The following is a 17,431-nucleotide window of genomic DNA, read 5'->3' as shown; positions in this document are numbered from 1 at the left end:
TTAATAGTGACATGCTACATTTCCCAAAGGGACCAGCACGTAGTTTGCAACACAATGCATATGCAGTTTATCATTCAGGACTGTACAGGTCAATTGATCAGCATTCTTATGCAACCGCTTTGCCAAATTCTCAAAGATTACACACCGTTTTCACACAAAACAGAAAAGAGAACCAAAATAGAACAGACAGAAAAATAAGAGTATAGAGGAAATGGAAATATTTCATCATGTAACTTGCTCACCACAAGATGCCAGTCAAGAGCCAAAAAACTTCTAGTTTCAAATCTAGATTTGACTTTCTTCATACTGAACACAGACTTCATTAGCTGTGAGTTTCTCTTTGTTCTGTCACATATTCATCCCATTCATCACATTTTACAATAATTCAGGAAGACAAACCAAATGATTGGTCAATTCGAAGGAATATCACAGGGTAAGAGGAACTCACGGTCCGTGAACAGCTTCTGTGATATTCTGAAAATAATTTTAACTCATCTCTCTATATGTTCAAATAAATAATAAAATAAAGTTGTTTACTTTAACTTTCCAGTAATGCACTTTCAAGGAAAATGTATGAGCAAGGTTCTTCTTCACAAATTTTGTTTATTGCCGTCTGTCTTTTTAACTAGGCTATTGGCTTTGTTTTCACAATTTTGGTAAAATCAACTCAGATCCACATCCTTTAACTGAACTGCGAGGGTTCATAACCATTACAAAATCTCCACCGTTCATCCATCCACCCTCAAGATAAGCATGCTACACTCCTCAGAAGTCGACACAAGACATCCATGCTTTATTAAAAACACGACAAGGAGATATAAAATGTTCTGCCTTACATACTGTATATTGTTACACAAACTTGGCAGGAACGTTTGACGTTATAGTACTTTGGCACAAGCAGCTGTATTAACTATAGCTGTCTTTACTATGAAACAAACATTGAAATCTACAGTATAGCAACACTTTCAATATTTAAATATAGAAATAAATACGGTGAATGGCATTTTACGTGAACGTTTGATCACAGCAACAAGGGTTGAAAATAATACATTGATAAATTGCGGTGATATGTAATAATGCATGTCAAATGTTATTGCGCTATATATTATATACAGCTTAATTTCCGAAAGGTGGAAGGTTCCAATCTCAGCAAACATTCAGTCTAAAATCCTCTTTCGGAAATTGAAACATGGCAGTGTGCGCACGGGTGAATGTCAGCCCCAAATCAAAAGGTTATTTTGCATTGTGACATTTTCTCAAGTTTATCAGTCGTAATATAAATAAACTTATTTTTGTAATGTGATTAACAATGATTAATTATATATAAAGTGCATTTGAAAGTAAACATGGTAGCTTGTTGTACTAAATATGTTTATTGCTTATTTTACTGATTATATTGATGTTGGGGCAGAATTAGAGTTGGGGATTTTAATTCTAAAACGTCACGGTGCAAAATAACAAAAAATCTCCTTTTTTGTTGTGCAGTGATCACGACCTGGACGTTTTCATTCTGAAACTCACCTTTCTCATCCACCTCTTTAAAAGAATCTCTCTCTGTCGCTCAGATGATGTCATGGTTTTCATCTACCTACTTCCTGTGCCCATTAACCTCGGCTGATTATACTCCAGATATTTCTTCTCTCAATCTTCCTCTCTGGTTGAATTGCACTGATTGGCACCTCAGTTTTCAGCAGGTAATTAGCCGTATCCACATTTGGTGTGCGGGGGGCTCCGTGTGCGTCGGCGTTCTCGCACGGGCATCTGTTTTCCTGGCAGGCGTAGCTACTTATTACCTCCTTTCAATACCGAGCGAAAATTGGAAAATATTTACACACTCGAAAGTATGTGCCCGTGCCTCGAAATCAGGCGGTGAGAATGACAAAATTATCCTGGCCTAGGAATCTACGAGGAATGAGAAGATGTCAGGCATGATGAAAGTTAAACCTGCGTGTGTGCGTTTGGGTATTACAGCGTATGGCACAGAGTGTACCCAATTCCTCTCAAGACCCGGGTGAATCTCACGGAGAAATGTCGGGGTTGAATTTCATCCCGAAATCAAAAGAAAAAAGTGAGGATTGATATTTTGCATTAGTAGAATAAAAGGTCCTATTTTTAGAATAATTTGGATTTGTTTGCATTGCCATTACTTTTGTGAAATTTAATAGGATAGTTTAGCCAAAAATGAAAATTCTTTTGTCATTTTCTCATGTCATGTCAACCCTTTCTCTTCTGTGGGGAAAAAAACTGCAAAAGAAGATATTTCTTCTGCAAAAGCAAAATAAGATATTTTAAAAAATGTTTATTGCATCCCATTGACTTCCAGTGTATGGACACAAAACCATTGAGACTTTGTTCCACAGAAGAACGAGTCAAAAACAGGTTTTGAATGACATTACGGTGAACACATTTCTTTTCTATTGTTGTAATGTGTTTGCCATACAATTGTGAGAATTGGGGGGTGCTGCATTATTTTCATTTGATTTTGGGTTGAAACATCCTTGACCGTTTCCCTGAGATTGACCCATCTAACTCTCCATTGGATGCAAGCACAAACTGTGACTGATGACGAAGCGTTACACTACACGTTATAATAACACCTTCCTGATTTCCGTTGATTAATGTGTAACTACATAATGTGCTACCGCTAATTGATGCAGAAAGGAAAAATGCGTTCCCTGTGACAGATACACAGCTATGGTTGAGAAGGTGTGAAGAGAGTAGTGATCTGGGATCAGAGGAGGGCATTTATCTGTGGTGTTGGAGAGGGCGAGAGGGCCGGTCTGGGTTCGATGCCTCTGCTCTTCATGAATGACAGCAGCTGGTCGGGTATCTCAGCCAGTACATCCTTGGCCAGTCTCGCCATGCTGAGCACCTGGTTCCCCGATCGGTCGATGTAGTCCCGGAACGGCACAAACTGAATCGGAGATACGGGAGACAAAGGAAACGGAGCACATCAGAAATACGTTTCATCGTGCACAGCGAAGGACGACGTTGAGATAAGGCTGAAAATAATTTGCCACTGTTATAAAATCAAAGCTCAGGCTTCGGCCGGCCATGATGGTCGAGATTATTTATGAATTTATTGATAAGGAATTTCACTTTGCTTCAGAATAATGCAACCTTTCCACCTTAAACCAAAACCCTGAGAAAAGGTTCTTAATCAAGTTTGCCGTCATAGTAAAGAAATAACGAGAGGGGTCTGTCTGCAGCCGATGGAGCTCCACTCTCGAACAGGAAATACATCACCTCCAATCGGTAATAAAGAAGGGGCAAAAAGGCGTCGCTGAGCTCTCCTTCGAACGTTAACTTGGGTAGTTTTATCTCAGCATCCCTACACTACTTGCAGACTGACGCTTAACGTGCACTGCAAGCACAACGCATTTGGCCTCCAAGAAATTACACAAAAAGGATGAATAAACACGATGGATTTATATATTTTTGACGGTAAATATTGATTTATTCGATTTGGTCGCAACCCACCATTAAAAGGAAAGAAGAAGAACGTTCATTGATCGTTATTTACTGTTACTTGCAGTGGATGTGTTTTGTAAATGTAGTTTGTGTTTTTTCCTCAAAACAATTAATACTTAATTTGTGGAAATTATTCACATTTTACTGTGGCTGTTTCGTGTGTTATCTTGCTCTAAATATAAATTTAATATTTAATATTTTAATATTTAAATTTTCGCATTTTTCATTTTTATAAAAATGTTTTATTTAATGTATCATTTATTGTTCAATGCTAACTAATATAATGTTTACTTTATAAATACAAACCAATGTAGCAATGTCTGGATTCAGTAACATTTCAGGTATTTAATAACACTAAAACAATAATTTTGTAGCATTACAACGTTACAAGTATTTATTGACATTAAAAAAGCGCCGTTTAATAAATGACTTCCGGGTTGAGGTCAGAATTAGGTGACGTATATCCACTCGGGCTTCGAGTGGAGGTGACGTATTCACGCTTTTGGGTTGAGCTCCACTCGCCCCATCGGCTGCAGCCAGCCCCTATTGCAAATAACAAACACAGTTGAGGCCAAAAGTGATGTCCAACTTTGAAAATGTGATATTTTGGGTTTTCGATCAAATACGTTTAAAAAAATGTTGTATTCATGTTGTGTTCATGTAGTGGTGCTCGGAGTGTAAATTGAAGATCAGCTTGGTGAACATTCTAAAGAAGGCAATAGCATGAAAAGGCCCGATACCGATGGTTTATGAGGGCCCTTTGAGTTCCGTGAAGCGGAAAACATCGATGGAAAGTAGCAAACACGGCAGAAAGAAACACTGAACAGCTTATGAAATTCAAATTGTTCTATGAATTGTGCTATTAATTATTCAGCTGCTGTTTAAATATGTAATCTGCTTGTTCTGCGTGTGAATGAGTGGTGTGGTTTTGTAGAGACTTTTAAGCATCTGGTAGATGCGAACACAAAGTGAATCAGTGCTGCTCTAACAGAGTTGACCTCAGGGTCATTTAACCGTTTCATTTCAGTGAAGCTGCTGTCGAACTTTGACGCATGCCGAGAAATAATTTAGACTGTCGTCAAAATAAAAGTCTGGTTAACCTTATATCAAACCTGCAACTAAAAATGTACAAAACTAGTAATTAAAGGTAAGTATACTTAAAACAGCAAAATAAAAAATATGAGATGTAATATATGGTTTGTATTAATATAGTTGTACACCACAAAAAAGAAAACACAGAATCCAGAAAAATTAAAGCAGGAAAAATGGAATTCGAGAAAAAATCAAACGGAATTTAGGAATAAAAATCAAACGGATTTGATATGTCCCTGGTTTATTCATTAACTTCATGGAGGCAATGAGTTGGATGTCTGAATTTTTTTTTTTATCTGAGCAGAATATTTACAGTAAATAGCAACAGCACAGACTTTTTTCAATATATTAGAGAAATTATCCATTTTATGTCAAATTTGTGTTAATGTTTTTAATAAAATAAATATTTGAGAGCAAAAATAACCTTTGAATCATGTTGTCTTATTGTATTTTTATCTTAACTTACATTTAAAATTAAAGCACATTTACTGTTGTGCCTCTCTTAAAACGTTAAATGGATCCAATTCATGTTCAGTAAAAAAATTGAATGCAAAAAAAACTAGCTAGTATTGTACTGTATGCAGTTGACCCATATCGGTATAGGCCAATAGTTGTTTGTTAAAATCGATATCGGCCTAAAAAATCCTATCAGTGCATCCCTAGTAAATCTTGTTCAAATATGAATCCCCCATTATTTAATGGGAAAGTGTTAATAATTTTCAACTAATAGGTTCCTTCATGTAGAATACAGTATATGGCTCCAGAATTCAAGCAAATAGGTTTCATTTTGTCGCTTTTTTAATCTTTAAGACATATACCTTCATCTACACCCTGCATTTGGTTCACACTGTACGCCTGAACCTCTTTCAAATAAAAAAAGCCCATAATTACCACAACATCATAAAGACTATACTGTACCTGGACAATGTCTCTCTCAGCAACACGTCCCCTGGAGGACACCCTGACCTCATCTCCATCCAACTCTTCCATAGCTGTTACATAAACAGTAAAAAATTACATAACCTGATGTTTTACCATCTTTGTTCCTGGTGCGGTCTATAATCTCACCATCGAATTCAGCAGGACCAACCCCCACAATGATGATGGACATAGGCAGAGACGCCGCCTGTTAACAGAGCAAAATGTGATTGTGGTGTTCTTGATAAAAATATTAGTTCCAGCACAAAACCCAAACGGACTCACGGTCACCACCGCCTCTCGGGTCTGCACCATGTCGGAAATGACTCCATCTGTGATGATCAGCAACACAAAGTACTGCGAGCCGTCCGTCACCTCCGCAGCGCACCTGGACATTTACAAAATTAACAATGTACTCTTAGATTTAAAGGAATCAAAAATCAGCAAATCGTTGCTTCTCGAGTGCCTACTTAGTTATAGATCGTGACACGGCAGATTTGAATATGCGCATATGCAAATCACAAAAATGAGATTTGAGAGGTACCGAAGCGTTCACTGAATAATGACTTTGAATAATATATCTGAATAATACATGTTGGTCTATCCCTCACAAAACGCTATCGACGACTTATATAATAATATAGCGCATGAGTCATACAGACAACTTTTATTGAGCTTTACAGCCCCCGGTTGCCTTTTACATTCATTGTTTGGAAAATAACAACATTCTGTTGAACTTCGTGTAATGCGTCAAAGACAGAAAATAATAAAGATTTTCATTTATTTCTGGGAAAAATATTCAGGATCACTAATTGGAGTAAAACTTGATGAAATTAAGCAAAACTGAGAACAATGTGAGAGGTGCTGCACATAAGACGCCTCCAGATGCTAGGTGAGATGTGGGTGGTTGCCAAGGCACTGCTGTGTGGTTGCTAGGGGTTTTAGAGCCGGTGGTTTCTTACTGACCCCAAACAAAATAGTCCAGGTCAATGATATTACAACAATGATTTTGTGTTCTATAATATCTCTTGAGTTGACTTGGGTCCTTCGTTTAAGTTATTCATTTAGATTTTTTTCTTCAATTTCAATGTCCGCCGAGTAAAAAATGATATGTGACCCAGCATGTAAAAACCAGGCAAGAGTCTCAATCCAATGATGAGAAAATGAGCATCAATGTTTGATTTCAAGCATTCATTAGATAGAATGTTCTTTACATTACAGGATGATTTTGAAGAAAACCGTAAATCACAAGAAAATGATTTTGGCTCTGTTTTGACAGGCTGGGACACATTTGTCTGATCCCTTAAAGGGACAGTTCATCCAAAAATGAAAAATCTCTCATGATTTACACACTATTTAGTTGTTCCAAACCTGTCTCAATATCTTTGTGTGGTTGAATGCAAAGAAAGATATCGAGAAGAATGTCAGCGACTGACATTTGTGGGCCAGCATTGACTACAATAGTAGAAAAAATGTAAATGGTCGTCCACGGTGCCCCAGAACTTTCCTAAATTCTTCAAAAGTTCTTATTTTGTTTTAAATCAAACAAAATTATTTGTCCTACTATATTAGTCAATGATGTCCCAGAAATGTCAGTTGCTAACATTCTTCCAAATATCTTTCTCTGTGTACAACATAAAGAAATGTACACAGGTTTGGAACAACTCGAGAGAGAGAGAGAGAGAGAGAGAGTAATTCATGACAGAATTCTCATTTTTGGTTGAACTATACCTTTCGATTAATAGAAACCTCAATAAGAACATATCTTACCCAAAATATCGTATTCATTTACATTTACATTTAGTCATTTGGCAGGACACTTTTATCCAAAGCGACTTACAGTGCACATATTACAGGGACAATCCCCCTGGAACAACATGGAGTAAAGTGTCTTGCTCAAGGACACACTGGTGGTGGCTGCTGGGATCGAACCAGCAACCTTTGATTTACCAGTTCAGTGGTTTAACCCACTAGACCACCATCTCACACCATCTATTCATAATACGATATATAACTTACATTTCACTAAAACATTGCTCCAAATACCACATTATCTCTATATATCTCTCTTAATGTTTATGATTGAATCTGTCCGTGACTCAGTAATAGCACAGAAGAAGATACTAACAGAGACAGCCGACTCATACCACATGCTTAAACATGACCACTTCAGTGATGCTCGATCAATACCTGTCTCCTCCAGCACCTCTTTGATTTTCTTTAGATCGAGAGAATTACTTGGATCTGGAAAGGCCTTGAAAGCGACAAGGGCAATATAAAGGCCCTCTGACGAAACGCCAAGGTTTTTGTTATGTTTGTGAAGAATGGTACACTGATGTGACACATTATTAAATGGAATGTGTATTAAAGCTATAGTTAACATTACGGTTTGTTCTTTTGTGAACGCTTGTATTCCATCCCAAACATTGCCAAGGTTACTTGACAGTTCGGTTTTATAGGGTCGTGTTCCTTCAATGACCTCTAATACTGTGTGATCGCCATTGTCCACACTGTGATTTATCAGGGGAGGCCTAGATGCCAAATTGGTATTGATTTATAAATGTGTTATGTTAATATGCTTGGGTTTGACATCCAAACCACAAGCCTGCTTAATGATTTCATTCAGTTTTGAGAAATGTGACCCTGGACAACAAAACCAGTCTTATGGGTCGATCTTTCAAAATTGAGATTTTTACATAATCTGAATAAATATGATTTCTATTGACGTATGAGATGTTAGAATATGACAATATCTGGCTGAGATACAACCGTTTAAAACTCTGGAATCTGAGAGTGCAAAAAAATCGCAATATTGAGAAAATCTCCTTTGAAGTTGTGAATCACTGTGACAGACCATCCACTCACAGAAATAAAGTTTTTATATATTTAAGGTAGGAAATTTACAAAATATCTTTATGGAACATGATCTTTACTTAATATACTAATGATTTTTGGCATAAAAGAAAATCTATTTTTGTCTTTTACTAAAAATGTTCCCGTGCTAACGTGGACACACTTGAAGTCTTTTTTGACAAAAGCGCTTTTTTAGTAAAAAAACGCTGGCAGCGCTTGGTTACAAATAGCACTTCCTCATCGGCTTCTGTGCACGAAGCACAGTTATATTTATAAAAATTATAATACTAATTTTATTTATAGAAATGCAAACAAAAGTTTTTAAAAGTGAAAGTTTAACTAACATTCATACAAAACTATGCTCCAACCGGCGTTTCTGCCGGCATTTTATTTTTTTAGAGCTCCTGCTCGACAAAAGGAGTTTGACGTAGGGCGTTTTCTTCAGAAAAGTTGAACTTTGTTTAACTTAAAAGCTGCAGAAAAAGACTGTCGTTTAAAAAGGCGCTCAGGACGTTTTTTGAAAACACGGTTTTCTCCATAGGATTATAATGTAAAACACACGCTAGCAGCTTCGAAAAAGAAGTCAAGTCTCAACACGGCCTTCGACTGGTTTTGTGATCCAAGGTCACAAATAAACCAGAAAGAAAGCTTTGCATTATGCCTAGTCAATTTAATACCTGTGTCGGAAAACACATCCCTTTTAACAAGTTGTCATCGCCTGCTTAAACATCGAACAACGACTGTAGTTGAGCAGGAGGTAGAGAGAGGAGCATTCGTAGAACACAGAAGTCTGGATGAGCGCATGTGTGTGTGGAGAGAGGACAGGCGTTCCAGTGAATAACAAGTGGATGTTGACAGTGAGAGTTCAGCACGTGAGACGAGGGCGGAGAGAGAGATGGTCAGAGGTCGTGCTATAGACCGCCGGCCGTGTCAATTGCAGGAGGATGGTTTCACTTACTGTGCCACCTGGTTGATGACAGGGGAAAAGTTGGTGGGTCCGTACAGCTGCACTTTCCTCAGACAGTCGTAATATGCCTCCAGCACGCCTTCGATGCCGACGCAGTTGGCGTTCTCGCAGTCGGAGTTCTACGGGGTGAGAACACATGCATTTGTAAGACTTCCAAAACTCGTGCATGAGGAATAATTCATATTCATTCTTACTTATTTAAACTGGCCTAAAGCATTTTTTGTTATTTTATGTTGGATGTATGCAAAATAAAAAATGGATGGCACTATAGCTTGGCATTAATAATGAATATCTTTCATGTGTCGGCTGATGAAGGCGTTCTCACCAGGGGAAAGGCATGAGAGATCTTTCCGTCAGGTGGGAGTTTGGCTCCAAAGCCGTACGCGGGGAAGAGTTTGTCACTGTCGTAGTCTTGAATGATTTCCCCTACGGCTTTGAGGGCCATGGCGTACGCATTCAGCTGGTACGGGTTCATGTAGTGGAGCGACGTCGGCTGTGATGGGTTTCCTGCCGTCAGTATCAATCAACATCAGTGTTGCATTCTCAATCTAACATGGCGAAAGCTATCCTTCAAACAGTGTTTTGTCTTGTTTCAAGTGACAAAATAATCTTTGAATACACAATGCTTTAGATATTTCATTGGAATACAAGACAAAGACGTTATAAAGGGGTATTAAGGCGATGTCTGATCCATTATTTCAGTCAATGAAGATGATCTTACCGTTAGACGCGGTGAAGTCTATAGCCACAGTGAAGTTGAGCTGTGTTCTGTATTCAAAATAAAGAGAAAAAAAATTTGACTCTTAAATATATTATCAAAGATTTTTTAGAAAATGTCCATGTGTGATGTGTAGTTGTGTTTGGAGTGAAACCTGAAGTTCAGCTTTGAGAATTTAACTCGTCTTGGCAAAAAATCAAGGCCCAGGGGAATGGCTACAAAATATTATCACAAGATAAAATAAAACCCAAATTCAATAATATTCAACATTTATTTTTTTCAAAGTTAAGTTCACATTTTGATTTGATGTAGCGTGACGGTGCATTGAAATATGCCCCTGGACATCACCTTTGGCCTTACTGTACATGGTATACAGTCAAGCATCATTTTTGTATTTGCTTTACTTCCTATGTCAAATTCTGTATTATGAATTATATCAACAGCATAACTATTGGAGTGCAAAGTTGAATGAAAAATCGAGACCCTCTGAATATTTGTAATGTAGTCCTTTTGTTTTAATAATAACACAGTTGCATGGATTCCTTAATTTGTACAAAACCCGATGATACATGTAATCCCATTATGATTTAAGAGCAAGCATCTTGTCTATTTTGATAGAAGCAAGGAAATCTGACCTTTTGTACAAAGCAGGTAACATGGTCAATGTCGAAAATAATGACAGAGACTTGAACTTGAGTGTAAAGATTCTTTGTTTAGAAGTAATATTTCTCATTTATTTAACATTCTAACATTACTATACTATATCGTTATCAGGTAAAAAATTTGATTTTAAAGGTGCAGTTTGTAGAAACCGCCGCTAAAGGGCGCACGATCAAAACAACAACAATGGCGTAGCTTGTAGCGTGGAATGATGTGATCTGTTGTCTTCAACTTCACCGTTGATGACCATCAATCAGACAGGAACGAGAAATCATGTTAGCGGATGAGGTAAAGTTTATTAAATGTTGCGAATAATTGTGGTTCATAAATACATAACAAGCTAGTGGCTTGCTAGACCCTAGACACCACTTCCGCATTTGTCCACGACACTGTTGTCATGTGGTTTCTACGTCTGTAAAGGCGGTAACAAAGGGGAACGCAGATATGACGTCATTGACAAGTGACTGCACTGAAATAATGAAATTGTAAAAAGCGCTTATATAAAATAAAGTTGAGACTGCACAGCTCCATATCACTGTTTAGAATGGCCATTTTCTCACAATTTACTAGTAGTTGGAAACATTTTAGATATTGTCAGTACTCAGTTTAACATTATATATTACACCAGCCTAGTGGTCTTTGGATAATTTACTGCAAAATTGTTACAAACTGCACCTTTAAATGCCAGATTTTCAATGTACTATAACTATTTGACAAGCGTAAAGAAAAAATGGAAACGTCTATAAACATTTATAATGATGCAAATGCATTTATCATTTTTACATCATTTTTAGGCAAAAAGTATCAACCATTCCAGTCTTGCTTAATCCAAATCATTAACGCTATTCAACACACGAGAATGTAAATTCCTAAAAAACATTTCCGTCCGTCCTGAACCTGGACAGTTAATCTGTTTTAACTGTATTTCTCTAAATGCCCAGAATTCCAGTGATGGTTTACATGGATTCCCATCAAAGCCTTTCTTAAAACTACAAACCAGCCTGTTTCTGATGCCTTACTCATCCAGAACACTCACCCGCCCCGGATGAAGTCCACAAATGTGTACTCTGATTCGACTTTGAAGGACAGAAGTGTTACCTAAAGAGAGAGGAAGAGGTCGAGAGAAAGAGAGAGATAATGGAAGTCATTATGAAAATAAATCACAGGAAGAAAGCACATGACAGGTCATTCATTCACACGTACCGTGCCAGAATTGACATATTTCTTTTTCCTGCCTTTCTTCTTCGGATTCAAAACCTGAAAGAGACAAAGACGCACCTCAGGATGAATATGACCGAAATGTAGTGACTTGTTTTTCCTTCATATGGTTCAAGAAACATGTTTATGAATCCCATCTAACACAACCTGACTCCGTTTAAGAGGGAGAAACAGATATTTTTGTGCTGCTGTTTTCACATTATGCTCTGAAACAAAATAGTACTCAATTTCATTACATTTTCTGAGTTTGGACACAAATTGTCGTGTTGGGTACATTTATCAAATTTTAAGTTAACTCTAAAGCTAAGCTTTATTTTTCATGCTTATTTCATGTTAACTGGTGAAAAACAACATAGAAAACATTCTGTATTTATATATAGATGGTTTCATTGGACGCATGTGCATGGCCTTAAGTTAACTTCCCGTCTTTTTTGCTTATCGGTCTGGCTAGTAATATATAAGCAGTGTTGGGTGAGTTACTCTGAAAAAGTAATCAATTACTAGTTACTAATGACATATTCAATAGTGTAATTAGATTACTGTACAATGACTCTCTACTAAAAGATTTTAATTACTTATTATTAATTACTTTCTATATCCTATATCAACTAGTTTAGTGATTCGAGGATAGAAATGAAACGGCTCTTTTTTAGTTCATTCAAGTAAATAATATAAAACTGCATAAAGTAGTATTATTAACTAATTAAAGTATAACAAATGTGAGAATTATACATTAAAGCAATCATTTTAAAGTTAGACTTTGAATTTCGATGTCAATTCCACTATTGCACACGCATATATATTACACAAAGTATACATTTACTTACATCGGAGGTAACTATAATTAAATTAGAGGAAAATTTGAGTATACCTTAACTTTTCTTTTCAAAGGAAAAGTAATTAAATTACAGTAACTAATTACTTAGTAACCAGTTAAACCAAACACTGTATATAACTACTTATTTTAGATTTAACTTATCTTATTATTAATTTGTATACATATTTAATTGAAAATTGTTGTATTAAATTAAATTAAAACTACTCAACAGTTATTGATTCTTTGTGGAGGTCTATCGAAGTTAAGTTTGTGCAAAGATTTAATATTAACAAAATATATTTTTGTTACCTCATAGACGTTGAATTGGCTTTGTCCACGAGACAGTTCCCTATAGCTGGTGGTAAACTCTCCAATGAAGTCATGACTAAAAACACACAAGAAAAACATTTATTTTAACGAGCAATATATAAAAAGTGAATAAGAATGAACACTAGTTTGTGCTAAGAATACATAATCTGAATAATATCAATTTGCCTTGAGTTGTTCTTGTTATGAGGTATAATTTATGTATTCACAAACAATTATTTATAACCCACAAGGGAAAGCAAGGTATGAAGGAGAGCGTACCTTCCATCTCTATCCCAGTCGTAAACATCAACCTTCACTGTTCTGTAGAGATTACAAACAAATCAAATCTCGCAGCAAGTCAATATCGAAAATGAAGTGCAAGACAGCCTGAGTTTTCTGGAAAGGTCAGAGAATGATGGAAGCCTGCAGAGTCTACAGAGCCGGTCCAAAATAATACCAGCATCGGGCCGGAGACTGCTGGGATTATTTTGACTGCCACAGAGACACAGCTGCTCGACTCCACACCTCACGGCACCGCCGGCCTCATGTCTCGATTGAACACCTCAAAACTCAAGCCTGAGGAAAATCTTTCCAGGTGTAACAAAACAAAAACACTTTCCTGTCAGAAAGACTTTTATCAAAATGTCAAACATTACTGACATGTTGGTGATAAAAATACAAAGAAGCTGGCTCACTGGAGAATCCAAAACTTTCACCTTTAATACATCTTTGTTGTGTTTTATTTATATATATGTAAATAATCTGTCATTATTTATTCAACTTTATGTCGTTCAAAACCTGTATAAGGGTCTTGCTTCTGGGAAATACAAAAGAAGATATTTTGATAAATGTTGTGTCCATACAATGGAATTCAATTGTTTGGTTATCAACGTTTTTTAAACAATCTTTTTTTGTGTTCTACAAAGAAAGCCATACAGCTTTGGAATGACAAGAGACAAAATATTTGTCACTTTTAATTGAACTATCCCTTTAATATTGTCTAATTATTTTTAATGTAAGATTGCAATGTTTATTCAAAATGATCAATATAACAGTACCATGTATTGTACAGGTCATTATTTGTTATACTCAGACGCCCTCATAATCTTTCAATAAATACATTAACTTCCCCTCTCCATCTCCTCTCTGCATGACCTATGTCAACCCCTGGGGGGTTGACAATTCCAGAAGGACAAATTCAAACCCAGCCCTACATTTTCTTCATTCCAGAATATAAGTCACAAAATGGAAGAAAACACCACCGCAACATCTGTTTCATACCTGTCGTAGTCTCCATTACAGAGAGCTCGCACTGGGATGGTGAAGGGCTGCCACACAGGATTCAGAGTGTTCTTCACCACTTCAGTTTTGTGACAGATCGTAAATCTACAGAACAGCCAAATCACAGTAGAATTTTTAGTGCACCGGACAAGAAGCGTGGCATCGAGGACAGCTCAGAGGAAGAGTACATTCTGTATGAGCAAGCTCAAACTCACTGTCTTCTCCTGACACAAATTGAGCCAATTTAATTTATTTTATGCTATTATTTAGCGAATAGGCTCTATATCACGTCGATAAATCCATTTTAGTTTACTGTAAACAAAAACAGTGGGGAAACAAAAAGCATGTGATCCGTGCACACTCGCTCTTAAAGGGACAGCGGCATGATAAATATATCTTTTAATGCTCATCAAACAACAAAAAACTAATACAAAACACACTCACTGCTCCTGACTCATTAACTTTAATAACTTGAGTTAATAACTTAATATGGTTGAATATATATATTTCAGTATAGTGTGACGACTATCAAGTGTTATTTTATTTATTTTGATTCTAATAACCACAGTTAGTCCAAACTGAACTTTATTAAGTTTATTTGTGCCATAGCTCATAATTTGATCATTTGTTCTAATTTTATTACTAACTGATTATTATTATTAGAGTTAGGTGGTGTTATGAGCTTATTAATTAAGATTGCAGATGAAAAACAAACTGATAATTTGACATTATTATTTTTTATTACTTTTTGTGGCGGGCTTGTAAAAGTTTTGTCAAGGACAGTGAAATGTAAATTCATGTATGTATAATAATCGTCATAATCGTGCAACCGTGATTATTACTCAGACTATAATCGTACCAAGAAAATCCATGATCGTTGCATCCCTAGATACAGGACATGATTATTGATAGTAACACCAAAACACTTTTGAGGCGTCACTCGTTACTCACGTGCCGTCTTCATTGCTTCGGTAAAACACCAAGAAGGGGTCGGACTTCCCAAAGAAATCCTTCTTATCCAACTTGTTAGCGCAGAGCTGCATGGTGGCAATGTCCTGTTATAAAACACCTGGATTACTTTGAGATGCACAAAGGGAATATTCCTGGTGTCATCAACACAAAAACAAACAAATTTCACTAGCAAACAAACAAATCACTTGAACCTATGACTCTCTGGGTTTGGGTGCCAATTCCACACCGAAGACATTAAATCCCACACAATGCAATTTAATCGGCGACCCAGGTTAACATCCACCCGGAGCCGAAGTTCAGGACACAACAAAGGCAAAATACTAGGATGAGAAATCAATTCCACCGAGAGGACACACTCTGGTGTTAGAGGAGAACAGTGATTGGTTCATACATATTAATGATGAGCGCAGGTCTCCAGTGTTTATCTATTTATTGGTGCTGTTCTCCTCAGAATAACGGCTCTCTTGGGAACAGGAGGGACGTCACACATGCAACAGATTTAATTGGAACTTGATGGAGGAGGATGTCTGGAGAGCCTCCTGAAACTATAACCTGGGTGACGCAGGACAGGCTCATCTGCCATTTAAACCCTGCCGGCCGGTGTCTCGTGGGAAGGGTGAAGCTGTATTTGAAGTGAACTCTGTGCTTATGCGATGCTCAAACATTTCCTGTAGCTACATGCTATGACAAGGACAGGGGGGACATATGGGGGGACATTGAATACATATACATAATCTATGGCATTTTAAATGATATTCACGTGGCGTTGTGGAATGGCTCAAGGCGCCTGTAACAAGACATTTTGAGTTGAATGACTGAAAGCTATGAATGGAAGTATTCAAATGGACAGGTTGAAATGATATCGTGACAAAAAAAATCGAGCTATTCAACGATCTCACACTTTACCTCTAAATCAAAGAGGTGAAAAAAATATGTGCATAAGGAAAATGTGATTATTTTTAAACCCCAAATGTTTAGCAGTGTGACATAAATGTGGGTTTAATGACAGTGGCGTGGCCATAGGTGTAAAAATAGATGCAGAATTATGTTCTATACTCCTAATAAAATGTTTTGTTGCTAAAATGCTATTGTAGTTTTATTACTTCATTTGTTTATTTAAAATGTAATTTACATTTTTCATTATTTTCGTAAAAAAAATGGCTACATTCGGACTGTCAACCAATAAGAAAACAGCTGCTGATGGTGATGTAACCCCAGCATCATGGGATACTTAAGGGGAAGTATTTTTATGTTTGAAATTTGTGGCTTTAATTTTCGCTACTTTAGAATTTATTCTGCAAATACGTTTCCGTCTCAGGCGAGACTATTCATCAGTTTAACACCCAGTCTGTCCTGAAGTGTTAGTGATAAGCAGAGTCTGGTTTATCTGACTTTAGTTTATCTGACAATAAATGAAGCAAACTCAGAAGCACACCAAGTCTCTTTTCTTGCTATGCTATTGTTCTGTAAACATCATTCTCATAATTCTAAAACTGTATTTTTATTTTGTCTTAAATTTTCTTTCATTAAACAAGACTAGATATCTAAAATAATTTTTCTTGTTATGTAAAATGTTTGTTAATTTATGAAGTTTTAAATGTTTTTACTAGAAAACCAAACAAAAATCCTCAGGAAGAATGTCAATTTTGCAGTGTAATGCCAGTAATGAGACCAGTCTCTTCTTTCAAGAGAGATACACTTGTGCTGTAAATACTGTGTTTTTTATATAGACATGTATAAATATATATGTAAATATATTTAGCTTTTATTATTTTATGTGCATAAAACAGTGGAGGCAGAAAGGAGCATGAGGGTGTGGGATCAGGACATGACCTAGGTCGGACTACCATGAAGACTTTACAATGTCTACCGTAGAAATACATTGTTATGTTTTTGTTGTCATTACAATAATATGAGATTAATTTGCATTAGAATAAGAATAATGGCAAGTATGTGTTTATTTATCATAAAATCAATGGCATAATGAAAAAAAACATGCATAAAAAACTGTTCTTTTTAACAAAACGTAATCGGTTTTATTTCAAAGTAAAATATAATCTGTGCATTTTCATGACTGGCGAGATCCTTTACAGCCTCTTAGTACCTGATTTCAGCAAAAAAAGTATTTCACCTCTGATATTTAAATACAGTGCCT

At 36.5% G+C, this 17,431-nt stretch overlaps 1 protein-coding gene across 1 annotated transcript in view; it reads right to left on the bottom strand.

Annotated features, from left to right (window-relative positions):
• Positions 1-772: 772 nt before the first annotated feature.
• cpne9 (copine family member IX) overlaps positions 773-17,431 on the bottom strand; it is a 37,866-nt gene continuing 21,207 nt past the window's right edge. Inside the window, exons 9-21 of the mRNA XM_056733681.1 lie at positions 15,256-15,359; positions 14,305-14,409; positions 13,303-13,344; positions 13,024-13,099; positions 11,883-11,936; positions 11,716-11,777; positions 10,023-10,069; positions 9,627-9,808; positions 9,293-9,420; positions 5,767-5,869; positions 5,632-5,689; positions 5,482-5,555; positions 773-2,914 (exon numbers count right to left, since the gene is read on the bottom strand). Of these exons, the coding sequence (XP_056589659.1) occupies positions 2,732-2,914; positions 5,482-5,555; positions 5,632-5,689; positions 5,767-5,869; positions 9,293-9,420; positions 9,627-9,808; positions 10,023-10,069; positions 11,716-11,777; positions 11,883-11,936; positions 13,024-13,099; positions 13,303-13,344; positions 14,305-14,409; positions 15,256-15,359 (1,218 nt within the window). The 3' untranslated portion in view covers positions 773-2,731. The remainder of the gene's footprint in view (positions 2,915-5,481; positions 5,556-5,631; positions 5,690-5,766; positions 5,870-9,292; positions 9,421-9,626; positions 9,809-10,022; positions 10,070-11,715; positions 11,778-11,882; positions 11,937-13,023; positions 13,100-13,302; positions 13,345-14,304; positions 14,410-15,255; positions 15,360-17,431) is intronic.

This window comes from Triplophysa dalaica, chromosome 20, assembly GCF_015846415.1.
Source record: "Triplophysa dalaica isolate WHDGS20190420 chromosome 20, ASM1584641v1, whole genome shotgun sequence".
Classification (NCBI taxonomy): Eukaryota; Metazoa; Chordata; class Actinopteri; order Cypriniformes; family Nemacheilidae; genus Triplophysa; species Triplophysa dalaica.
The sequence above is the reverse complement of the archived record's forward strand: the minus strand, read 5'-3'. Positions and strand labels throughout refer to the sequence as shown.